This window comes from Oncorhynchus masou, chromosome 12, assembly GCF_036934945.1.
Source record: "Oncorhynchus masou masou isolate Uvic2021 chromosome 12, UVic_Omas_1.1, whole genome shotgun sequence".
Lineage (NCBI taxonomy): Eukaryota > Metazoa > Chordata > Actinopteri > Salmoniformes > Salmonidae > Oncorhynchus > Oncorhynchus masou.
Genome location: NC_088223.1, coordinates 75,136,406 through 75,163,437, shown reverse-complemented (window position 1 = coordinate 75,163,437; position 27,032 = coordinate 75,136,406). Strand labels below are relative to the sequence as shown.

General features: G+C 41.6%; 1 protein-coding gene across 1 annotated transcript in view; it reads right to left on the bottom strand.

Annotated features, from left to right (window-relative positions):
* The window catches only part of LOC135550811 (roundabout homolog 2-like), a 139,636-nt gene that overhangs the window by 58,203 nt on the left and 54,401 nt on the right, over window positions 1-27,032 (bottom strand). The window contains exons 3-6 of the mRNA XM_064981938.1: window positions 4,269-4,426; window positions 2,036-2,156; window positions 1,692-1,830; window positions 1,259-1,386 (exon numbers count right to left, since the gene is read on the bottom strand). Of these exons, the coding sequence (XP_064838010.1) occupies window positions 1,259-1,386; window positions 1,692-1,830; window positions 2,036-2,156; window positions 4,269-4,426 (546 nt within the window). The remainder of the gene's footprint in view (window positions 1-1,258; window positions 1,387-1,691; window positions 1,831-2,035; window positions 2,157-4,268; window positions 4,427-27,032) is intronic.

The following is a 27,032-nucleotide window of genomic DNA, read 5'->3' as shown; positions in this document are numbered from 1 at the left end:
TCCAATAGGACAATAACCCCAAGCATACAGCCAAAGCAACGCTGGAACGGCTTCAGAAAAAGAATGTGAAAGTCGTGGCTCAATGTCAGCAATCCAATCAGCTTCGAGTTCATCTACAAAATGGTCTGTACTATAGATAGTCTGCACTATAAATACAGGAACAGCCATTGACACCTCAACCATAAACATTAAAATGCCAAAAAATGCAATTGGATCAAACTGGTCCGCGATATTGATGCACGCAAAGCTAGCCTTTTCTGTACATCTACAACAACATACAGTACATATGGTATTGTCAGAGTATGATTTGACAGGTCTGCCAGGGGGACTTAATGAATATCGACTTTTCCCCCCAATCATACAGTATAAAAGCAAACGAGGGGTTTAACTGGCTCAAATTAAGATCCTACATATCTGTATGGCAACCACATGGAATCACTGTATAGCAACCACATGGAATCAGATAATTCCTTGCCCTCCTCCCGACACGCACATGCACACACACACACACACACACACACAATGAAATGGTGTACTTACTGAATGGACCCACTGGAATGGAGAGATGGAGAAAAATTGAGCAGAGAGAAAAAACAAAGAGATGAATGAAAATGAGATGGGTTGAGTTGAGTTGAGACTTGATTTAATGGGCAGTGCAGTCCAGTGAACCAAGATTCAAGATTTAGTGTATCATCATTAGATTATGCTTTATGTAGTATGGCTCAGGTTGGAGGGTTGTAGTATGGTTCCGGTTGGAGTCAATTTAGTCGATTCAGGAAGTGAGAAATAAATAAATGCCATTTTAAAATTTCGAACAGAATTTCTATTCATCTTCTGAATTAAGTGAATTTAAATTAAATTGACCTCAACCCCTGCTATGGCTAGGTATTACGGTATGATGGCTAAACTTTAAAAAAATAACACACACACACTAGCATACCCCATTAATATTGCAGCTGCACTCTCCAAACTAAATAATGTTGCCATAATTCACACAGAACAATCTCCATGCAATTCCATGCCATAAACTCCTATTGGTGCGTGTGTGTGTGCACCTGTGTCTTTACTTGTGTGGGTGTATGCGCACACGCATGTGTGTGTGTGGAGGATTCCAAAAGTAAATTGTCAAAAAGTGCAGGAGACCTAAGTCATTACTGATGGAGTCAAATGCTGCTGAAATTGAAATTGCCTGCCAGCTTTACATAAGAGACTGTGTGTCACTCATGCCCATATTCATGTGTGTTGTGCCTGGTCTTACCATGGACCTGCAGGCTGCCCGATGCCTCTGCCTTGCCCACGCTATTCTCAGACACACAGGTGTAGGTGCCCTCGTCCTCAGCCCGAACCTGGGTCAGACGCAGGCTGTGGTCACTGCGGATATCTGACCTGCAACAACAGACCAGGGTGAATATATAGAATGATATCCTACTGTACATGGGGTCCATTCACTCTCATTGATGTCTGGTGACTAATCTCTCTCTCTCTCTCTCTCTCTCTCTCTCTCTCTCTCTCTCTCTCTCTCTCTCTCTCTCTCTCTCTCTCTCTCTCTCTCTCTCTCTCTCTCTCTCTCTCTCTCTCTCTCTCTCTCTCTCTCTCTCTCTCTCTCTCTCTCTCTCTCTCCCTCTCTCTCTCTCTCTCCCTCTCTCTCTCCCTCTCTCTCTCCCTCTCTCTCTCTCTCTCTCTCTCCTCACCTGCCACGGGGCAGCTCTCCTTCCTCTCTCCTCCAGCGGATGGTGGGGGCGGGGTCTCCATGGGCCTCACACAGGAAGTCCACCGTGTCATCAGCCAACACCACCTGGTTCACAGGACGCTTAACGAACATGGGTCGCTCTGACAGACCGAGAGTGAGAGAGCGATATGGTCAGAGAGAAAACAACATACAGTGAGAGAGATAGAGAGAAAAAGGAAAGGAGGACAAGATTGGAGAGTGACAGAAGTTGGGAAAATATGATAAATACACAGTAGAAAATAGAGAGGACCAGAGAAAACACAGAACCAGGGAAAGCAAGGTCATCTGAATGTAAACTCCACTCACCAAACACCACTAGTTCTGCTGGGTCGCTGTCCCTTTCCCCCACCATATTGGTGCCCACACACACAAACATGCCTGCGTCGCTCTTCCTTGTGTTCGAAATCATCAACTTGCCTCCTCGAGTCTATGAGAGAGAGAGAGAGAGAGAGAGAGAGAGACAAAAGAAGTAAGTACCCTTAAAAGACACCGCAGGAGGAAGGAAGCATGGTGATGTGCTTGTCATGTCCCCAAGCCTATTCACTCTATCATGTTGTTTATTAAGCAACCAACACATTTAGGCATCTGTGTCTGTTTATCTCTCTTTCTCCATACCCCTAGCATCAAATTGTCACTATCTCTTTCCGTTTCTGTCCCTCTCTCTTTCTCCAACCTCACCCCACTCCACTCTCTCTCTCTCCCATCCCCCCTCTGATTATTCTTCTTATTCATGTGGTTGTATTTGACATTGAGAGAACCGCCACATAGACAAATGTGGAATACATATACCCAAAGCCTTCTATACAGATAAGTGACTGTAGTTTGTGTTATGTGTGTAGTGTATCTGAGTTCTTTAGGCCTCAGAGAGAGCAGAGAGGTGGTCTATTGTACTGGTGGGTTCAGTTTTTGGTCATTACACCTTCAAATAGATTCAATTAAATGAGTTTTTTGTCCGTCCGTCTGTCTATCTGCATATACAGTACCAGTCAAAAGTTTGGACACACCTACTCATTCTTTACTTTGACTATTTTCTACATTGTAGAATAATAGTGAAGACATCAAAACTATGAAATAACACATATGGAATCATGTAGTAACCAAAAAAGTGTTAAACAAATCAAAATATATTTTACATTTGAGATACTTCAAAGTGGCCACCCTTTGCTAAATCTTGGCATTCTCTCAACCAGCTTCATGAGGTAGTCACCTGGAATGAAAGTTAATTTGTGGAATTTCATTTGTTTTTAATGCGTTTGAGCCATTCAGTTGTGTTGTGACAAGGCAGAGGTGGTATACAGAAGATAGCCCTATTTGATAAAATACCAAGTCCATATTATGGCAAGAACAGCTCATTGCTTTAAGACATCAAGGTCAGTCAACGCAGAAAATTTCAACCATGATGATGAAACTGGCTCTCATGAGGACCGCCACAGGAAGGGAAGACCCAGAGTTACCTCTGCTGCAGACAGTATGTTCATTAGAGTTTCCAGCCTCAGAAATTGCAGCCAAAATAAATTCCTCACAGAGTTCAAGTAGACATCTCAACATCAACTGTTCAGAGGACATTACATGAATCAAGCCTTCATGGTTGAATTGCTGCAAAGAAACCACTACTAAAGGACAACAATAATAAGAAGATGCTTGTTTGAGCAAAGAAACACGAGCAATGAACATTACACTGGTGGAAATCTGTCCTTTGGTCTGATGAGTCCAAATGTGCGATTTTTGGTTCCAAACGCCGTGTTTTTGTGAGACACAGAGTAGGTGAACGGATGATCTCCACATATGTGGTTCCCACTGAAGCATGGAGGAGGTGGTGTGGGGGTGCTTTGCTGGTGACACTCTTGGTGATTTATTTAGAATTCAAGGCACACTTAACCAGCATGGCTTCCACAGCATTCTGCAGCGATATGCCATCCCATCTGGTTTGTGCTAGTGGGAGTATCATTTGTTTTTCAACAGGACAATGACCCAACACACATCCAGGCTGTGTAAGAGCTATTTGACCAAGAAGGAGAGTGATGGAGTTCGGTGTCAGATTACCTGGCCTCCACAATCACCCGACTTCAACCCTATTGAGATGGTTTGGGATGAGTTGGACTGCTGAGTGAAGGAAAAGCAGCCAACAAGTGCTCAGCATATGTGGGAATTCATTCAAGACTGTTGGAAAAGCATTTCAGGTGAAGCTGGTTGAGAGAATGCCAGGAGTGTGCAAAGCTGTCATCAAGGCAAAGGGTGGCTACTTTGAAGAATCTAAAATCTAAAATATATTTTTATTTATTTAACACCTTGTAGTAACTACATGATTGCATGTGTGTTATTTCATAGTTTTGGTGTCCTCACTATTATTCTGCATTGTAGAAAATAGTCAAAATAAAGAAAAATCCAATAAGTAGGTGTGCCCAAACTTTTGAGTGGTAATGCAGGTATAGATAGACGAATATGCAGGCCTGCAGGTCTTTTTTGGATAGCCACAACAATAAAATGATTGAATGATGCAACAGAGGCATATTTCTATAGACAGATAGAAAGGACTCACGGTGATCCTCTCGTCGTGGTCGTTGACTTTCATGTTGTTCCTCTTCCAGGAGATGGTGGGCTCCGGGTGGCCCCGCGGGGGGATGCACTCCATGACAGCTGGCTCCCCTGCCGCCACCACAACGTCACTGGGTGTCTGCCTGAAGTCATCCCTCAGGACTGGAGGTAAGAGAGAGGTTGGAGAGAGGGAGGTGAAGGGGGGTTATTATACAGCAATGATTCCTCAATATCATTTGCTTGGTAATTTTACACATGTATTTCTTGCCAAAAAAGCACTATCGCAGATGGCATTGAATAGAGAGAGGGAGATACAGAGCACTACGCCTACTGCCCAATTCCAAATCAACCCCTAACCCCCTAAGCATTTTGTTGATGTAATATGATTTGATAGGTAATAGCAAGATCATAATAGCTCTGCCTTTTCCTCTGTAAGGGAGAGACAGATGCCGTGGAAGTCCACATGAAAATTCTAAAGTAAGGGTAGTCTAGCACACCTTTCACTGTGCAGGGTAGCTTATAATGTAGGCTAAGTTTAAATTGTAAGTAGGAACTGTATGCCATAAAGTTGTGTGCTGCCTCCACTATCAAGTCTCAAGTCTAAATAAGAGATGAATGCAAAACAGATGAAATCCAGAAAGCAAGAGCAACTGTCAATGTGTGATTTAATGTTATAACCCAAAGCCCTTCAATACTGGGATAATGAAATGACTGTGTTTGCTTGCGCGTGCGTCTGGTTCCTCCCTATGGTCTTCATTGACACAGTGTGCGTGTGTTCTTGCGTGTGTTTGTGTGTGTGTTATCACGGCTCCTTTCTGGCACAAAGTGGATTAATTCTTCAATCAGACCCACACACTACCAACACACACACACACACACAAGATATAGACGTGCTGTACATGAGACAGAAATACAAACACTTGAAAATACTAAAGAGACATACACTAAAACACATAGTTGCGCACAGAACATGAGACAAAAGCCTACTGATATAAGATCACTCACAAATACACTTACACTCTCACCCCCCCCCCTCTTTATTTCACTCTCTCTGCCACTCTGCAATTGGTGCCTGGATATGGCCTTACGTTTATGAGCAGAAGGGCTTTGTGATATTGCTTTGCACTCGATTCAATATACTGCAGTGCTTAATTTGAGCTGGAACTTGCCGGAACAGTGTCCGGCACCTCTCCGTTTTGGACTCCTGTACCTCTTGTGGCATGAACAATAATTCACTTTTTTCAATGTAAAAAAATATTAGAAAAGCGATCAAAGTTCATTCGAGTTGCCTCTTCATGAATTATCCTGCCCCCACAAAAAAATTTATGTGAAAATGTTTTTTTGGGCCAGGGCCTAATATTCTAAGAGTTGACTCGGTTTGAGCCAGACTCGGGTTTATGGTCTGCTCAACATTGTAATTTACTGTATGTTCGAGATCAACGCAAGGCTGTGGCTGTGTGAGAAGTGCACCAGTATCTCTCACATAACTAGAATGAATTCAACTTGTATGATCTCTCTGCTCTGATAGACATGAGCCTGCAACTGTCATCTATCCAGTGTTGCACTTCATCATTCATTTCATTATAGAATCATAGCCGCGCAAAGGGTTCTGAAGGAACTGCAGCACCCCTGATCAATTGAAATATATTTGCCTGAATAATAGAATTCCTGCTGTCTATTAATGAAATAGTTCATAATAGCCTACTACATCATGTGAAGGCCTATAACTTAGCCCCAGAGGATCATTTGCTTATTTTTTAAAAATAGCCCAGCTGTTGATTGTAGCCCAATAATAAGGAATAGGCTACAGCCGGGAACATGTGGCAAATCTGTCAGTGAAAGAATATAATGTAGACAAAACAGGCCATTCGCAAAATTTCAAATACAATCAAGGGAAAACACAGGTTGGAAAGCAAATGGCTCCTGCTGAAAAGCAGAGACTCTATACTGTAGGCTACCAAAATATTTGATCAACTTCCAAATATTGTTTTACAAAAGAAAGAGACATACTTTGGCACGAGCAGATTTGCCATCATCAGTTAGTGTGCTGCGCATCATTGGGCAAGTCAGAGAAACTGGAAAGCATTAATTTCTATTCTATAATTTCCTCCTCACATTGTAGCCTACAATATATGTCTCCACACACCTAGGCCTAGGCTATTGATGGATTCAAGACGAGGTCGTTTTCATTGAGCTCAGATTTTCAGTTTGTCAATGTCAAAGCCTGTCATTTTAATAATTTGTGCTGTATTAAAAAAGTCTCCAGTCATGTAAAATGACATAGAATTGCATGTAATGCATTTATAAAATACCCTAGGTTAATAGAATGTTCCCAATGTGTGCAACTTCTTTTAAGGGCCTCTGTTCTACTGCTCTATGTCACTACACAAATGCGATGCTGTGCATGCAATGCTTTATTGTAAAGGTGATTTTCTTTTTTCCCCCTCATGCATTCCGGTACCTTAGAACTTCCCAGGTCACCCCCTCTCCTGCTCACTTTTTGTTCCGGAACCTCCCGATTTACAAATTAAGCACTGATCTACTGTAATAACAGACTGCTGTTAAACTGAATGGAGTCAGTTGGAAAATGGCAGTAGCTTGTATCATTGCGTTAGAAATAACTATGAGAATAGTGAGTTGGTATTTGAGAGGGATCACTGTCCAACCCCAGGATCCTATCCTCAAATAACGCCCCATATTTGTACCCTTCACATCAGCTTCTGTCCCACGGTTAGCCAATGGGAATGTTGGGTGTTGGGTGTCTTCGGCTTCTAAAGTTACTCAACTTTCTACACAAAATCGGCCACTCATCTTTGAAGTTTCGAGTGAATTGAGATTCGGACATCAATGATGGTGGATGATTTATTGATGTGTGAGAGTGTTATAGGGGTGGATGTGTTGCATATATTATGATGACCTGATTAGTAATATCAATGCTTGGACGTTCTCATTACATTCTCACTGAACATTCTCTCATAAGTATGGAAAGTGTGAAACTCTCAAATCTTCCAGTCAAATGTTAAGAGGAAAGATTTCCCTCAAAGGTTTTCCTCCAAAGAATGGAAGTCTTTACCCTATATTAATTGCAACAGCACTGATTCACTATATTGTCTATTATTCAGATATTCCAATGAAAAGCTTTGTCACAGTCCAAAAAGCACCACTATCCCTTAACTGGGCATTAGGGGCTGAATTACAGTGCTAATGTCCTCACAATGTCACCCAAGCAGGGTGGTTCTGAGCTTGGTCTATCTGGTTAATGACAACTCACTCCTATAATGAAGGTTGAGAAAAGCCAACAAAACCTGAGGACATTACCATAACCATCCTTTATGGAACTTATGAAGACACTTCCTATCTCTGTCAATGGTTAACATCCATTATGAGGACACCTTATCTCTACTGATGGGTTACGTTCCTTATGAGGACTCACTCTCCCTATCTCTGTCAATGGGGCCCTCTCATCCCGCTTATGTTTATAATAATTTCTCCAAATGTCAAGATAGCGTGGCGTTCAGTGTCTGTGTGTGCCTCCATACATCAGCCTGTTTTGTTTATAAGCAAGGTCATGCCAGATCGAAGTGTCTGATTGAGAAAGAATGGGGGATCTTTTTTTATTTCCTTCAACAGTAGCAGTATCACGGAGATACAGTATATGCTGGAAGAGATGTTTTCTGGGATGAATTAACAGTAAATTAACTGTTGAGATTGATGTTAAAATGCTCCACATCACAGTTTCCTTGAGGATAGTAAATTGCAGTGCCTTTGTTATGAGTATTGCTATTCCTAAGCCCTTGCCTAGGGCATGTGTGTGCTTACATACGGTATATGTTAGATCCCATACTACCACCCCTTTCCCTAGACAATCATTGGAGTGGACCACACAGCCTTTGGGACCCACACTCTCCCATCGGCACATCAACTGAGGGCCTGAAACACACACACACACACACACACACACACACACACACACAGCCCTTGACCTTATATAAACCTCATTCAAACCTTACCCCAACCGCCATTAATCAAGACCAAAACAGTGCACTACCAAAATCACTCAGGGACCTGTCCAGTCATGGCATGTGGTTTCAGGGAACCTATTTAACTTGCTACATCCTGGGTCCGGATTGGAGTGCCACAAGGTTAAGGAAAGCTTGTGTTGACCTGTCACACCTGATGCAAGGGGCCCTTGATCCTAGTTCCCTGGATCCCTCTCCTCACTTGCCTCTGCTTCACTGGATGCATCACAAATGGTACCCTATTGCCTATTTAGTGCACTACATTTGATAAGGGCCCATATCTGGACAAATGTAGTGCACTATATAAGGAATAGGGTGCCCTTTGGGACTCAGCCACTGACTGGCCAGCATCTTTGAGAAAAGGGGCTCCACAGAAACTGGATTAGGCACTGGCAATTACCCATAAAGCCCTTGGGGGACCAGATTAAGCAGGTGAACCTTGACCCGCCAGTGCTGATGCCCCTCGGGAGAAGCTCCTCAAAAAAGCCAGGCATAATCCCTACCACCAGGCCTGCATGGTCCACTTCAAATAAGAGGGGGAGACACACACACATATGCAGAGAGACATGCACACACACAGATATTTTATATATATATATATACATACACACACACACACACATAAACACACACAGATACACACGAACACATCTCATGAGAGAGGTAGACCCTAATGAAGGCAACCCTATTCCATCTATCAGCGACCATAAATCAATTTCCCATCTCAGAAGCCTTTTCTGTTTTTAAGTGAGCTCTTTTACAGAGTCAACAATCACGCTGTTTGAGTTAGCTGTCAATGCGCGTCTCTCATCCAACATAGCTGTTTGTCTACACCAATGACAAATATACTAGTCACACAAAATGACAAATAGCAATGAGCTTACCACTCTGTCATCTACATGCAAACATGTCCATTACATTGAATCTAACAAAAAGAATAAGCCACGCATATAAACAAAATCAACAATATCCGCTGTGTATTTACGGAATCAAACTGTTCCCCAGTGACCAGCGAATTACTCTTGCAATGTCATGCTTCTAATATGTCCCCACTACAACAACACTTTCCAATGTCAGGACCTCACTAATATATAAGTGGATCGTTTGTGCTCCTGATTTGAAGTAAACGCTTGAGGCAGGCAGGTGGCTCACTTTTAATTAAAAGTCCACTTTATTTGTCATCGTCAAATGCTCATCAAACGTTCATCACATTCATCAGATGTTGAGGAAGAGGCTAGTGTGTGTTCTTTCCACCTGACAAGCGTCAGTAATTTACAGCAGCTCTATTCATGAATACATTTTCATATAGATGACGGAGAGTGAGAGAGAAAGAGAGACAGAGAATGACAGATCTTCTCAGACTGGTAAAAAGAGAGTGAGAAAAGGAGAGAGATGAAGAGAGAGAGGGAAGAGAAGTGAGCAGGAAAGATAGGGAGAGAGTAAGGGGGAGGGAAGAGAAGTGAGCAGGAAAGATAGGGAGAGAGTAAGGGGGAGGGAAGAGAAGTGAGCAGGAAAGATAGGGAGAGAGTAAGGGGGAGGGAAGAGAAGTGAGCAGGAAAGATAGGGAGAGAGTAAGGGGGAGGGAAGAGAAGTGAGCAGGAGAGATAGGGAGAGAGTAAGGGGGAGGGAAGAGAAGTGAGCAGGAGAGATAGGGAGAGAGTAAGGGGGAGGGAAGAGAAGTGAGCAGGATAGAGATAGGGGAGGGAAGAGTAGGGAGCAGGGAAGAGAAGTGAGCAGGAGAGATAGGGAGAGAGTAAGGGGGAGGGAAGAGAAGTGAGATAGGGAGAGAGTAAGGGGAGGGAAGAGAAGTGAGCAGGAGAGATAGGGGAGAGAGTAAGGGGATAGGGAGGGGAGGGAGAGAAGTGAGCAGGAAGAGATAAGGGGGAGGGAGAGTAAGGAGGATAGGGAGGGAAGAAGAAGTGAGCAGGATAGAGGGAGAGAGTAAGGGGGAGGGAAGAGAAGTGAGCAGGAGAGATAGGGAGAGAGTAAGGGGGAGGGAAGAGAAGTAAGGGGGAGGGAAGAGAAGTGAGCAGGAAAGATAGGGAGAGAGTAAGGGGGAGGGAAGAGAAGTGAGCAGGAGAGATAGGGAGAGAGTAAGGGGGAGGGAAGAGAAGTGAGCAGGAGAGATAGGGAGAGAGTAAGGGGGAGGGAAGAGAAGTGAGCAGGAGAGATAGGGAGAGAGTAAGGGGGAGGGAAGAGACGTAGGTCTCCATTTCAGGCTGTATTGTGTGGGGGTTTGCGGCGGTCATCTGTCAATCTGTCCACTTGCATCTCAAGCTGATGTGAGGCAATCTGTCACACACACTTGCGCACGCACCACAGGTCATCTACGCCTCCACACACTAATCGCTGCGTTTTATCAACCTCAAACATTGATCTGATTTAGAACCAACAAAACATAACACACACATTTACAAGCCCCCCAGATCCCTGTGAAATGATTCCAAACAGAGATTGAAATTCTAATACGTTATACGACTGTGTATTTACCTAAAGTTACAGTCTTAGGGGCCAAGCAGAGTTTCATCAGCTCCTGAAGTTGAAGAGGTGCTGTTGCGCCTTCTTTACCACACTGTCTGTGTGAATGGACCATTTCCGGTTATCAATGAGGTGCCCGCTGAGGAACTAAAAGCTTTTCACCCTCTCCACTGCGACCCTGTCGATGTTGATGGGGGCGTGCTTTCTCTGGAAGTCCACGATCAGCTCCTTCATTTTGTTGACGTTGATGGAGAGGTTATTTTCCTGGTACCACTTCCAGGGCCCTCACCTCCTCCCTGTAGGATGTCTCGTCATTGTTGATAATCAGGCCTACAACTGTTGTGTCATCAGCAAACTTGATGACTTGAGTTGTAGACGTGTGTGGCCACACAGTCATTGGCCTCCGCCCAGAACCCAACCCTGAACTTAGGTCACTGTTACTAGCCAGCTACCACCCGATACTCTACCCTGCACCTTAGTGACCGCTGCCCTATGTACAGTGCATTCAGAACGTATTCAAACCTCTTGATGTTTTCCACATTCTGTTGTGTAATATTTTGCCAATGAGCAAAAACATTATTTAAGGAAAACAAAGCACAAATATATCTTGATTAGATAAGTATTCAACCCCCTGAGTCAACACATTTTACAATCACCTTTGGCAGCAATTACAGCTGTAATTATTTTATTTTTTTGGGGGGGGGGTAAGTCTCTAAGAGCTTTGCACACATGGACCTTGACATTTTCCCATTAAGCTCTGTCAAGTTGTTTATTGATCAGTGCTAGACAGACATTTTCAAGTCTTGCCAGAGACTTTGAAAATGATTTACTTCAAAACTTTAACTATGACATTCAGGAACATTCAACGTCATCTTGGTAAGCAACTCCAGTGTATCTTTGGCCTTGTGTTTTAGGCAATTGTCCTGCTCACAGGTGCATTTGTCTCTCAGTGTCTGTTGGAAAGCAAGTTTTCCTCTAGGATTTTGCCTGTGCCTAGCTTTATTATGTTTATTTTTATTTTAAAAAACTCTGTAGTCCTTGACGATGACACGCATAGCCATAGCATGATGCAGCCACCACCATGCTTGAAAATATGAAGAGTGATACTCAGGGATATGTTGTGTTGGATTTGCCCCAAGCATAACACTTTGTATTCAGGACAGAAAGTTCATTTCTTTATCACATTTTTTGCAGTATTACTTTCGTGCCTCATTTCAAACAGGATGCATGTTTTGAAATATTCTATACAATTCTATACAGCGTCCTTCTTTTCACTCTGTCATTTAGGTAGGTATTGTGGAGAATCTACAATGTTGTTGATCCATCCTCAGTTGTTGCCTATCACAGCCATTAAAAAAATCACCATTGGCTTCATGGTTTAATCCCTGAACTGTTTTCTTCCTCTCCGGCAACTGAGATAGAAAGGGCACCTGTATCTTTGTAGTGGCTGGGTTTATTGATACACCAACCAAAGTGTAATTAATAATTGCAGCATGCTCAAAGGGATATTCAATGTCGTTTTGTTGTTTGTTTTTTTCATCTACCAATTGGCGCCCCCCTTTGCGAACCATTGGAAAACCTCCCTGGTCTTTGTGGTTGAATCTGTGCTTGAAATTTGCTGCTTGACTAAGGTACCTTACAGAAAATTGTATATGTGGGGTACAGAGATTGGGTAGTCATTTAAAAAATCATGTTAAACATTATTATTGGATAGTGGGTTCTATTCCCGGGACCACCCATACGTTAAAATGTATGCACGCATGATTGTAAGTAACTTTGGATATAAGTGTCTACTACATTGTATATACTGTATTATATTACTCTAAAACATGTCTATGATGGCCCAACCGCTTTCTCTCTTAGGTACATAGCCAATATTGGATCTGAATGCTGTGCTGCAGGATGTCACACACTCTAAGGTGCAGTCATGCACTGCAAAGAAAAACGTTTGTAGGGCCTTTTAAAATGCTTTTACATGTTTTGCCTAATTCACTTCCGTTTTCTGGGTTTTGTTTATCCAGGTTTTGGATTTCCCACATGTTTCATTTTCTTCACAATGTTTTAATAGAAAAACAACAGGGTTTTATTTTCTGTGTTCACAACAATTCTTAAAGAAAAAGAAACGCACATCTATTAAGACGAGGTGCTGGCTCGCGGAGTAGAAAACTTGAAAATAAAAGAGAGCCGCACACTAGGAGCTCAGATGCAAAAATGTAATTACCACCGTTTCGACAGCCAAGCTGTCTTCATCAGGGTATAATCACAAACACTGCGGGATGACTCGTTTATATAGTGTCAAAAGACACAAGTGTCTGTAATCATGGCCAAGAGTGGCCTAATATCATTGGTTAATAATCAAATATTATATATCATACAAAGAACATACAAACAACAAATGGATAGCATACGATCATAGATTATTTGACTACACAAGCTTACAAACAATTACAATGGCAAAGTCACAATAATCACAAGAATGGCTTCAGATCAAAGTCTACCTTGAGACCGAAGGGCGCAAGGGTCTTTAAATTAAAGATCCAGGCAGCCTCTCGTTTTAACAATAAATTATCAAGGTCACCCCCTCTCCTAGGGAGGTGACATGTTCGATGCCAATATAACGCAGAGACGAAATCGAGTGTCCTGCCTCCAAGAAGTGGGCCGCATCTGGATAAGTAAAGTGTTTACACCTAATGGTGCTACGATGCTCTGAGATACGTACTTTTAATTTGCGCTTTGTTTTACCTACATCATTTTTACCACAAGGACAAGTTATATATATAAATAACTGCCTTAGTGGAGCACGTAATAACACCTTTGATTGGGATCGATTTCCCTGTTTGTGGGTGTTTGAAGGATCTATATTTATTAGTGCCATTGCATTGAGCACAGCCATTAGATTTGTAATTTCCATCCAGTAGGGGCGCAAATAGACATTGTTCAGGAATATCTTGGGGTGGTAAATCAGAGTGTACCAATTGGTCTCTGAAAGTTCTGCCCTGCGAGAATACGACCAAGGGAAGGTCTGAAAACACATTACCGAGACTATCATCGGATTTTAGGATGTGCCAATGTTTGTGAACAATTCCCTTAATTTGTTCAGAGCACTTTGAATAGCGGGTAGTTAGAACGCAAGAATGCGTCTTTTTGCGAGACTGACATTGAAAAAGGTCATTTCTCGTTTTGTTTTGAATTTTCTCAATGGCAATATTAATCTGATCATTCTTGTAGCCCCTCTCCTTGAACTTACAATTGTTTGTAAGCTTGTGTAGTCTAATTAATCTATGATCATATGCTATCCATTTGTTGTTTGTATGTTCTTTGTATGACATTTTAATATTTGATTATTAACCAATGATATTAGGCCACTCTTGGCCATGATTACAGAAACAACAATTCTTAAACCACATCTGGGGATGAAATGTGAGGTCTTGGAAAAATTGAATAACTGTCTATTTTTGAGTGTAGTAGCCCTTTAATTCAGTGTGCATGCCCTGTACTATTATTTAGTTACCTATGTTCCTGTAGTGCATGCAGTAAGAGCACGTGTGATGAGTTGGCAAATCAAACGTTCACTAGCGGTGCCACGGAATAGCGAAAAATGAGTAAATTAACCTTTTCTTTATTGTAATTTAAATGTGTTTGTAATAGTTAAGTGTTGAATTAGATTACATAGCTACCTCAATCACAGCAATTGCTAGTTAACTATCTAATGAAATTTAGCTAGCTAGCGGGCTCAGCAAAAAAATGATGTAATGTTCAATGTAATTGCATTTCTGGACTTTTTGAAACTTTAATGTATGTGTATTGTTTAAAAAATAATACAATAAAAGGAAATGTATGGTTTAAAAATGTCTTTAATGTTTATTTGTTTAAGCTGTTAGTGAAAATTCTCAGTGTTAATATATTTGTATTGACATCATTAAGCCTTTATGTATATGTTATGAATGACCAACGGTGCCTGACTTTATAGTAAGTACAGCGTCATATGATAAAAGGCATTTATCTGTGTGTTATAAATGACCAAAGCGGTCTGACTTTAAAGTAAGTACAGTGTCATGTGATATAGAGTCTTTATGGATGTGTTTGAATGACCAAGGTGTTTGACTTCAAACGAGTATTACAGGACACTACATAAATGTCAATAAAGAGGTTATTAACGTTCTGATGATTTATGAAGGTTCTCTCATGAGCCACAGGTTGCTGTAGGGTGTGATAGATATTTAAATGGGTTGATGGACCTGCAAAGGGTGTGTGTGTGTGTGTGTGTGTGTGTGTGTGTGTGTGTGTGTGTGTGTGTGTGTGTGTGTGTGTGTGTGTGTGTGTGTGTGTGTGTGTGTCATAGCCAAGATGATTTGGAGTCCCACCTTAGACTACCGCACCAGGTATTCCTCTTCTGTTCCCATGCTGGAGACCAGAGCTTGATGACAACCTGTTACAATGGTGACAACATTTTGTAGCTGACCTTTCAGCAGGCGAGAGTGTGAATGTGTCAACGAGCTGACTGGGTCCAGCACTGCACGGTATGGTTCGTTATATTGTTGAGTCAAAAACCTGACTGGGCCCAGCCAGGGGTGTTTCTAGGATTTGAAGACATTGGGTGCCCAAAGCCAGTCAGGGGGTCCCACAACTAAATGCATGAATTTGGTGCACTTTGAGTTAACATTGAGACACTGCCAGTAGTCAATTACAAATGCTGCTGTGGGTCTTTTAATCTGGAACACATACAGCTACAATGCATTGCCAAAAAGCACTCAACAACTTCAAACGTACAATAGACTCTGACCTGTCCAATGAGCCCAACTGATTAAAGCATCCCACAGTACCCAAACACTCACCCACACATGCACACACACACACACACACACACACACTACAGTAATTAGAATCCATAGATCAGCTTTAAGTGATACAGTCTAATATGTGCTCACCCCTCCTCAGCCTCTCTACAGTACATCACTTTCTCTGCTCTCCTCAGTTCTTCTTTCTTAGTATTCTATGCTGCTGTCGCTTGTCTACCCTCCTCTCTCGTCCTGTTCTAGTTGTAAAGTGTAAATGTAAACAATTGTTTTCATAGTAATTTCACTGCCTTTTTCACCACATCTGCTAATTCTATGTAAACCATGTTTTACTTTTTCACTGTCTGTATTTCAGCTCTTCTAATTTGGGTAAGTAAATAAAACTATTTCAAATCTACAGTGTGTCTTGAAGGGTATATGAATATCTACAATTTATAGTTGGTTTGAGGATTTTAAGTAATTGAAATTTGGAGCTATTGGAATATTAACAATGTGTACATTGTGTAATTTATCAATGATCCCAAACTATCCCTATAGGGATATCCAAAGTCAACCCAAATTTACCACATTAATTACGATCAAGTCGCGTGCAGCTGCACTCCGAATTGATGTTTACTTGTGTGCTGCCAGATGTGGGTGTAACAGTATAACTTTAGACCGTCCCCACGCCCATACCCGGCGCGAACCAGGGACCCTCTGCACACATCAACAACAGTCACCCACGAAGCATCGTTACCCATCGCTCCACAAAAGCCGCGGCCCTTGAAGAGCAAGGGGAACCACTACTTCAAGGTCTCAGAGCAAGTGACGTCACCGATTGAAACGCTATTTAGCACGCACCACCGCTAACTAGCTAGCCGTTTCACATACGTTACATGGGCAGGATTTAAACAAACCCAACCTTCATTTACATTGTGATGCTGTCACAACCACAAGTCTAACAAAACTCAGTTTAGCATGAGATTGACTTTATGACCAAAAATATCCTATTTGACAGTAGAATAAATGTGTCTGACTCAAATCGATGCCACATAGGTTGTTTTCTACAGTTGTTTTTAGGGTCAGTTGCTCTTTTAAGTTATTGTAAACTGACACGACCAGGTCAACTCCACTGTAAAGAAAAATGCAGGTGTCTGCACAACACAACTCCAAAATGTAACACATGCGAATGTAAAACTTACTACTCTGCTTGAACTGTCCCTACTTGCTCCAGCAAATAGGTAGCTTTTCGTGTGGAGCCAACTGGTAAGATGCTTCTGGAGGGCGGTCACGTGTGTGCTAGCAAGGCAGAGGTCCCGAGTTTGCGCCAGGTATGGGAGAAATTGTGAGGAAAAGGTCCTCACAAAGCAAGCAGCGTGATGTCCTTTACACAAACATGACAGATAAGAAGCTACACTATACAGTATATAGAAAAGTATGTGGACACCCCTTCAAATGAGCGGATTCGGCTACTTCAGCCACACCTGTTTCTGACAGGTGTATAAAATTGAGCAGACAGCCATGCAATCTCCAGAGCACAGTGACATTCAAATGGGCACCGTTATAGGATGCCACCTTTCCAATAAGTCATTGGTCAAGTTTCTGCCCTGCTAGAGCTGCCCTGGTCAACTGCAGGTGCTGTTATTGTGAAGTGGAAACTTTTAGGAGCACCAATGGCTCCACCGCAAAGTGGCAGGACAGAAACTAACAGAACGGGACAGCAGAGTGCTGAAGAGTGTAGCGTGTAAAAATCGTCTGTCCTCTGTTAAAACACTCACTACCGTGTTCCAAACTGCCTTTGGAAGTAACTTCAATACAATATATGTTCGTATGGAGCTTTATGAAATGGAATTCCATGGCCGATCAGCCGCACACAAGCCTAAAATCACCATGTGCAATGCCAAGCGTGGCTGGAGTGGTGTAAAGCTCGCCGCCATTGGACTCTGGAGCAGTGGAAACGTTCTCTGGAGTGATGAACCATGCATAAACATCTGGCAGTCCGATGGACGAATCTGGGTTTGGCAGATGCCAGGAGAACGCTACCTGCCCACTGTAAAGTTTGGTAGAGGAGGAGTATTGGTCTGCCGCTGTTTTTTTATGGTTCGGGATAGGCCCCTTAGTTCCAATGAAGGGAAATCTTAATGCTACAGCATACAATGACATTGTATACGATTCTGTGCTTTGTGGCAACAGTTTGGAGAAGGCCCTCGTGCACAAAGCGAGGTCCATACAGAAATGGTTTTGCCTGCACAGAGCCCTGACCGCAACACCATCGAACACCTTTGGGATGAATTGGAACGCAGACTGTGAGCCAGCTCGAATCGCCCAACATCACCTTTGGGATTACAGGCAACATCCGCACTGAGCTAAAGGGTAGAGCTGCCGCTTTCAAGGAGCGGGACTTTAAAACGGAAGCTTATAAGAAATCCCTCTATGCCCTCCGACGAACCATCAAACAGGCAAACTTCAATACAGGACTAAGATCGAATCTTACTGCACCGACTCCGACGCTTGTCGGATGTGGCAGAGCTTGCAAACTAAAAAAATGTATTAAGTTATAAGACCTCTATGATTAATTTTGTCAGCGAATGTGAGGTTATTAGATTACATAACACTTGAGGAAACATTACTTATGGGCTGATGTATTTTCTATGTTTTGTTCACCAACAGTCTAACCACAAAGCTGGCAATTCTTTCCCCTCTCTTTCTGGCTGCCCTCCCCCTTCCCTTCTAAGTTCAAGTTTGTTTATTTGTCATATACACATGATTTGCATGGAGTACACAGTGCAATTAAATGCTTAATTGCAGGTTAACCTCTTGACAATGCAGCAACAATAAGAAAGGTATGTAGCTAAATAAATAAAAACAGTATTATAAAAGCTTAATTCAGTAATTTCACCAATTTAATAATGAGCAGTTCATTTATTTATATATATTTTTTAATACAACTTGTTACATAGTCTATATGGAAATAACAAACATGAACCAAGTATGGAATAGGTTAGAAGACTGTCAGTTCTACCACCTCAACATTGCTAATTTTAAATAGGGTTAAATAGCATGTTGTTAAGTTTAGCTTCAGTCCACAGGGGGGCACTGTGTCACTTGGCTGTGCTTCAGTCAGAAAAACATTCTCTTATCTCTTCAGGTCTCAGCTAGCTAGCCAGCCAGTAGTTACTGAAGAGGCTAGCCATCCAAGCTAGCTACTAGGGCTGACCCCATTGTCACGTTTGTCGTAACGATGAGACCAAGGCGCAGCGTGATTTGAATGCATTCTTCTTTATTTACGAAGAACACAAAAACAAAATGACCGTGCCGCTAATAATAACGAGTGCTGACATGCAACTACACATAGAAAATAACCCACAAAACCAAAATGGAAAATGGCAACCTAAATAGGATCCCCAATCAGAGAAAACGATAAACAGCTGTCTCTGATTGGGAACCAATTCAGGCCACCATAGACCTACATTTACCTAGACAATACCAAAGCTCCATAGATATACAAAAACCATAGACAAGACAACACACATACCACCCTTGTCACACCCTGACCTAAACAAAATAATAAAGAAAACAAAAGACAACTAAGGTCAGGGCGTGAGACCCATTTAGTCAACTGGTCGATTGTTTAGTCGATAGGCTGTTGGTCGACTGAGATTTCTTTAGTCGAGCAGTAGCCCCCCCAAAAAATATATTTATATTGTGGTGTACAAGACACAGTCTGATTCGCGTTGAGTGGACTGATCAATTCTGTAGGCCATAGGGATGGCACAGTCCATCAGTATAAGACGTGATACTGAACTTGTATATGGTGGTATTACATAAACAATAGTGCAAAACTAATACAAATTATATTATTTAATAACAAATGCACTTTCTCCCTCGTTGGATAGTGGCTGCTGTCCACGGTTCTAAAACACATCAGTGCGCTGTTGAATTGGCACCTTTTCCTAGACCATGTTGATATGTGCACATTAGGAATGTTAACCAGCTGTTGAGAGCAATGCCGCGGAGGCACTAGCAGAATGAGCAGGTGAGAAAACAGACTTAATTAGGTCTATAATCAATAGCCTAACTATTAAATGTCCCTGGCTTTATAAATCATCAGTATATTTACAGAAATAAGACAGATCCTGCTTCTGTTGCCAGTTTGTAGTTGTATTTGCATTTATTATGGATCCCCAATTGTGACCCAATTCAGGAAACTAGGCATATGTCGCAAGTCACCACTTCACAGGAGAGCAATTTGAACGTAAAAAATATTTTTTTTTTAACAAAATGCGTTTCTTTTGGCAGAAATACCTTCTCGACCATGTGAACTTTCATGTGCCTTAATAACAAATTTGTATGCCATCTGTAAATATGAATACAATTGTTAATTAAACCACAGAGAAGACAGCAACCTTCCCACTAGCCATGATTGGCTGAGATGAGTGGACTGGATATGCCGAGAGAGGAGTTCAGATTGGTCTGCCATTTTGAAGGCGTCTGTCTATTTGAGCTCGTCAGTCTGTTGGTAATCCTATCGAATGTGGCTTTAAAAAAAAATGTATTGTGTAGTGGAGCTGCATAATTGTTGCTCTCCATTTTCTGGCGGATCAAGCTTTGAAATCAGTGGAATTAGAGTATGATAGCTAAAGTCTCTGAATTACATCTTCAAACTAAGGGCAACTGTGGTATGGCATTCCTGACAGGGAGATACGTCCATGATGCATGTTGATGTATGCAGGTGAGATAGCTAGCTACTGTACATTTTTATAGATTACACATTTCACATTTTGACAGAAAGTGGTTTCATTTCAAGCTAAAGTGCACTCTTAGCTAGCTAGCTAACGTTAGCTGGCTGGCTCCGTAGCTGATATTACTTCTTTTCCAGAGCCATTTGCTTTTATAGTGAGAGTCTAATGTTAACTAGCTAACATTGGACCTGGTTGGTTATCTCCCAGCACTGTGGTATTGTTGCCACTTTGTTAATTGTTGTTTAACTAACTAATGTTAGCTGGCTGGCTCGTTAGCTAACGTGACATGTGTACAACACCCGTTGAATATGGCCGGTGTCAGTAAATGTCTGCAAAAAAAGCGTAATGAAATTGTTGACAGCAGTTTTCATGTTATCCAGAGGTAAACTAATCATCGGTCAGTGTCAAGTGTGTGCTTCGAGAGAAACAAGATGGGTGGGGATAAGCTTAAGAAGGTGTGAACGATGCTCAATGGTTGTAGACAAAGAAGAGGTCTTCACTAGATACCAAAACATTCAAAAAGGGATTTTTTTCAAAAGTGAGTTTACAAGTTGATCAACTTTCAAAGCAGAATTACTTTCCCATTGTTCCTCAAATGCAGTGTATGATATACCCTTTTGTAGCTCTGAGTCTCTACTTTATCCAATGTAAAAAATAAAAATAAAACAATTTCTCACTTTACAACATATGACCGAATCCAGGTGGCGAGTCACATTTGCAAAATTAAGGCAGACATTCACAACAGATTTCACAACATATTAAGTGTGTACCCTCAGGCCCCTACTCTACTACCATATATCCTCAACACAAAATCCATGTGTTTATAGCGCATATGTTATCGTGTGTTTTGTATGCATGTTTTCTAAATCTAATTTTACTTCTTGCATGAGTTACTTAATGTGGAATAAAGTTCCATGTAGTCATGGCTATATGTTTTACTGTGTGCCTCCATAGTCTGTTCTGGACTTGGAGACTGTGAAGAGACCTCTGGTGGCATGTCTTGCGGGGTATGCATGGGTGTCCGAGCTGTGTGCCAGTAGTTCAAACAGCCAGCTTGGTGCAATGAACATGTGATGAAGTCAATCTCTCCTCCACTTTGAGCCAGGAGAGATTGACATATATATTTTCAATGTTAGCTGTAGTTGACTTTGTTTGTGGCCTGTATAGCCCTAGTAAGCGCCATGGTCGTCATCGTCATGGTGGTTGTTGTTTCTGTTGGCAACATTCTTAATAAAAAGAAATGTACGCTCACAACGCTGCACCTTGGTCCGGTCATTTCATTTCCCTGACGAAGTTCGTGACACAGTTGCTGTGGTAGCTGACGTGTATAGTGTTGAGTCATCCGCATACATAGACACTCTGGCTTTACTCAAAGCCAGTGGCATGTTGTTAGTAAAGATAAAAATTGTAAGGGGACAGCTACCCTGGGGATTTCCTAATTCTACCGGGATTTTGTTGGAGAGGCTTCCATTAAATAACACCCTCTGTGTCCTGTTAGACAGTTAACTCTTTATCCACAATAAAGCAGAGGGTGTAAAGGTATAACACATGTTTTCCAGCAACAGAGTATGATCGATAATGTCAAGAGCCGCACTGAAATCGAACAAAAAATCCCCCACAATATTTTTATCATCAATTCCTCTCAGCCAATCATCAGTCATTTGTGTACTGTGCTTGTAGAATGTCCTTCATTTTTTTCACCTATCCCAAACTTACTTTACGGAATTCAAAATTACAATGCTTGTCTTTCATAATTTGGTCAGACATACTTGGAGGTGTAGTGTCAGCGTTTTTTGCAGGCATATCATGCCTAAGTTAGCTTATCTTGCCAATGAAAGTTGACAATATCAGTAGGTTTGGTGATGAATGAGCCATCTGATACAATGAATGATGGAGAGGAGTTTTCCTTTTTGCCCAACATTAAATTTAAGGTGCTCCATTTGTCAAAGGCAGGGCTGCAAAATATTTGGTTGTCCATTCCCAGCGTTCCTCCCCAGGGTGCTGTTGGAAAGATGCATTTCTGCAGTGCTCCACCAACATTCAGTCCCAAAAAATTATCTAACATAAATCATGTAGCAGATATAGGATATGGTAGAAAGAGTATGTGGCCTTTTCTGAAGCTTACAGGCTGGAGATAAAATGTATGACAATGTAATGAGATGGACACTTTTTACATCATGCAGGTTTCTCCGATAAAATAGCCCAACCCAAATGGCACTCAATCAAATACAAAAGGAGCTGTCATGTTAGAAAAGCAACTTGTCCTTCAAACAGGACAGGTCAAAGTAAGATGGACAATCACAACTGCTGTCCAGGAGTTTCACCCCATTGTCATGATCAGTGGTTTCAATCCTTGCGATAAAGATTGCAGTCAGAATGCAGTATAGTATAACTCCAGTTAGGGTGTTATATAACTGCAGTATCCTGAAAATACTTCATCCAAAATAACATTGTTTTTTTCACAGGAGTAATTTATCAGTGTAACTGCAGTTAAAGTGCAATACAACTACAGTACACTGCAGTTATTCCGCAATTACTGCATCCAAATAAATGCCTGTCTGGAACTGCACCAAAAAAAGACATCTGAAAGGTGCTGGCATCGGTCAACTGCAGTTACTGCACCTTTACTGCATCTTTTTTCTTAAGGAAAGTTTGTATCCTACCATTTTTCCACAAGCTGATCATATAGAGAGAAAAAGTTAATACTTTTGGATTTCCCACTGTGTAAACACATACTCTCACAATAGCTCCTAAAGTTGGGTAACTGATATTCAGAGCATAAATAGCCAAATTGATAAGTCACAGGAATCAGGACTAATAAAGACAATGCAATGGCCTGTTTTACAAATGGTGGGCCTACCACATACTGTACAGGGCATTCATAAAATCCCATTGCAGGCGGACATGGTATGCTACACCCTAGTAAGCACGAGCCAATGTCTTTTGGACGTGTTTTTTGGTCCTGTCCTGGCGTAGTTTTTTGGTGTTTTACAAACGGTAGGCCTACCACATAGATGGGCTTTCATAAAATTCAATTTAAGGCAACACTGTAGGCTACACCTCAGTAAGCAAGGACCGACGCCAAAGCCTTTTAGACATCTTTGTTTGGTGCAGATCCGGACTTGATTTCCACATCCACGGACACTGGTTTTTGGTCCGATCCGGACTGGACCAGCCTTAATCTGGTAAAAACATTTGGTAAAAACATAAATATCTATATATGACTTCTTTCCAACTTTTATTCAGAACACAAAATTAGCCTGATTTCAACATCCAGAAAATACGTATTTTTCAACGTCCGGAAAATATGCATGTTCAGTGTCCTGGAAAATATATATTTTAAACATACGGAAAATACCTAAATTGAACCGAACTGCAATGTCTGGAAAATACGTATTTTAGACGTCTTTCCAATGTAATTTTACTTACTGGGACTATTCTACTTTTGCTGGGGGGCAGCATTTTTGGTCTCGTCTATGGCAGCAGAACGGCAAAGAGTGACCCTGACTATAGGTCAGGCTCTATTGTGCCCTACTCGGACGGGATCCGTTTTACTGGTCGGATGTCAGGTAACGTAATTATGTGCATGAGCACAAAACACCACATCTGTCATTTTTGTTCCGTCCGAACCTGCCATTTCAGTAATTTTTTAAATGGCAGGAGTGTAACAATTCCAACCAGAATAACCTACTGTTTTTTGGCAAACACCAAAGTCATCTGATAATACTAGTCCTGTGCGAATCGACATCCTTGTGTTTTAAGATAAATGTCTGAGTTTGACAGGTGTTGCTCTCGGTTTGCGTAGAAAAACAATAACTCATTCGAGAAATTTAACTAAGTGCTGCGAATAAGCTATACAGTGCCTTGTGAACTTTGCAACCTTTTGCCACATTTCAGGCTTCAAACATACGGATATAAAACTGTATTTTTTTGTGAAGAATCAACAACAAGTGGGACACAATCATGAAGTGGAACGACATTTATTGGATATTTCAAACTTTTTTAACAAATCAAAAACTGAAAAATTGGGCGTGCAAAATTATTCAGCCCCCTTAAGTTAATACTTTGTAGCTCCACCTTTTGCTGCGATTACAGCTGTAAGTCGCTTGGGGTATGTCTTGGGGTATGTCAGTTTTGCACATCGAGAGACTGAAATTTTTTCCCATTCCTCCTTGCAAAACAGCTCGAGCTCAGTGAGGTTGGATGGAGAGCATTTGTGAACAGCAGTTTTCAGTTCTTTCCACAGATTCTCGATTGGATTCAGGTCTGGACTTTGACTTGGCCATTCTAACACCAGGATATGTTTATTTTTTAACCATTCCATTGTAGATTTTGCTTTATGTTTTTGATCATTGTCTTGTTGGAAGACAAATCTCCGTCCCAGTCTCAGGTCTTTTGTAGACTCCATCAGGTTTTCTTCCAGAATGGTCCTGTATTTGGCACCATCCATCTTCATCAATTTTAACCATCTTCCCTGTCCCTGCTGAAGAAAAGCAGGCCCAAACCATGATGCTGCCAGTACCATGTTTGACAGTGGGGATGGTGTGGTCAGGGTGATGAGCTGTGTTGCTTTTACGCCAAACATAACATTTTGCATTGTTGCCAAAAAGTTCAATTTTGGTTTCATCTGACCAGAGCACCTTCTTCCACATGTTTAGTGTGTCTCCCAGGTGGCTTGTGGCAAACTTTAAACGACACTTTTTATGGATATCTTTAAGAAATGGCTTTCTTCTTGCCACTCTTCCATAAAGGCCAGATTTGTGCAATATACGACTGATTGTTGTCCTATGGACAGAGTCTCCCACCTCAGCTGTAGATCTCTGCAGTTCATCCAGAGTGATCATGGGCCTCTTGGCTGCATCTCTGATCAGTCTTCTCCTTGTATGAGCTGAAAGTTTAGAGGGACGGCCAGGTCTTGGTAGATTTGCAGTGGTCTGATACTCCTTCCATTTCAATATTATCGCTTGCACAGTGCTCCTTGGGATGTTTAAAGCTTGCGAAATCTTTTTTGTATCCAAATCCGGCTTTAAACTTCTTCACAACAGTATCTCGGACCTGCCTGGTGTGTTCCTTGTTCTTCATGATGCTCTCTGCGCTTTTAACGGACCTCTGAGACTATCACAGTGCAGGTGCATTTATACGGAGACTTGATTACACACAGGTGGATTGTATTTATCATCATTAGTCATTTAGGTCAACATTGGATCATTCAGAGATCCTCACTGAACTTCTGGAGAGAATTTGCTGCACTGAAAGTAAAGGGGCTGAATAATTTTGCACGCCCAATTTTTCAGTTTTTGATTCGTTAAAAAAGTTTGAAATATTCAATAAATGTCATTCCACTTCATGATTGTGTCCCACTTGTTGTTGATTCTTCACAAAAAAATACAGTTTTATATCTTTATGTTTGAAGCCTGAAATGTGGCAAAAGGTCGCAAAGTTCAAGGGGGCCGAATACTTTCGCAAGGCACTGTATATGAACGGCCTACATGTAGCCTATCAACTTTCACAGTGAATGTTTTTGTTTACAGTACCAGTGAAGAGTTTGGACACACCTACTCATTCAAGGGGTTTTCTTTATTTTGACTATTTTTTACATTGTAGAGTAATAGTGAAGACATCAAAACTATGAAATAACACATATGAAATCATGTAGTAACCAAAAAGTGTCAAACAAATCCTATTTGAGATTCTTCACAGCTTTGCACAATCTTGGCATTCACCTGGAATGCATTTCAATTAACAGATGTACCTTGTTAAAAGTTAATTTGTGGAATTTCTCTCCTTAATGCGAGCCAATCAGATGTGTTGTGACAAGGTAGGGGTGGTATACAGAAGATAGCCCTATTTGGTAAAAGACAAAGTCCATATTATGGAAGAACAGCTCAAATAAGCAAACGGAAATGACAGTCCATCAATACTTTAAGACATGAAGGTCAGTAAATCCGGAAAATGTCAAGAACTTTGAAAAGTTTCTTCAAGTGCAGTCGTAAATCAAATGAAATTGTATTTGTCACATGCGCCAAATGCAACAGGTGTAGACCTTACAGTGAAATGCTTACTTACAAGCCCTTAACAAAAAAATGTAGTTTTAAGAAAATACCTAAAACAAGTAAGAGATAAGAATAACAAATAATTAAAGATCAGCAGTAAATAACAATAGCGGGGCTATATACAGGGGTACCGGTACAGAGTCAATGTGCGGGGGCACCGGTGTAATATGTACCTGTGGGTAGAATTATTAAAGGGACTATGCATAGATAATAACAACAGAGAGTAACAACTTGGCGCTCCGGAACCGCTTGCAGTGCAGTAGCAGAGAGAACAGTCTATGACTAGGGTGGCTGTAGTCTTTGACAGTTTATAGGGCCTTCCTCTGACAACGCCTGGTAAACAGGTCCTGGATGGCAGGAAGCTTGGCCCCGGTGATGTACTGGGCCGTACGCACTACCCTCTGTGTGCCTTGCAGTCGGAGGCCGAGCAGTTGCCAAAAACCATAAAGCGCTCAACATCTCAACATACTCTGTTCAGAGGAGACTGTCTGGTCGAATTGCTACAAAGAAACCACCACTGAAGGGAGAAACAAGCAATGGATATTGTGAAACATTTATTTAACTAGGCAAGTCAGTTAAGAACACATTCTTATTTTCAATGACGGCCTACCAGGGAACAGTGGGTTAACTACCTTGTTCAGGGGCAGAACGACAGATTTTTACCTTGTCAGCTCAGGGATTCGATCCAGCAACCTTTCAGT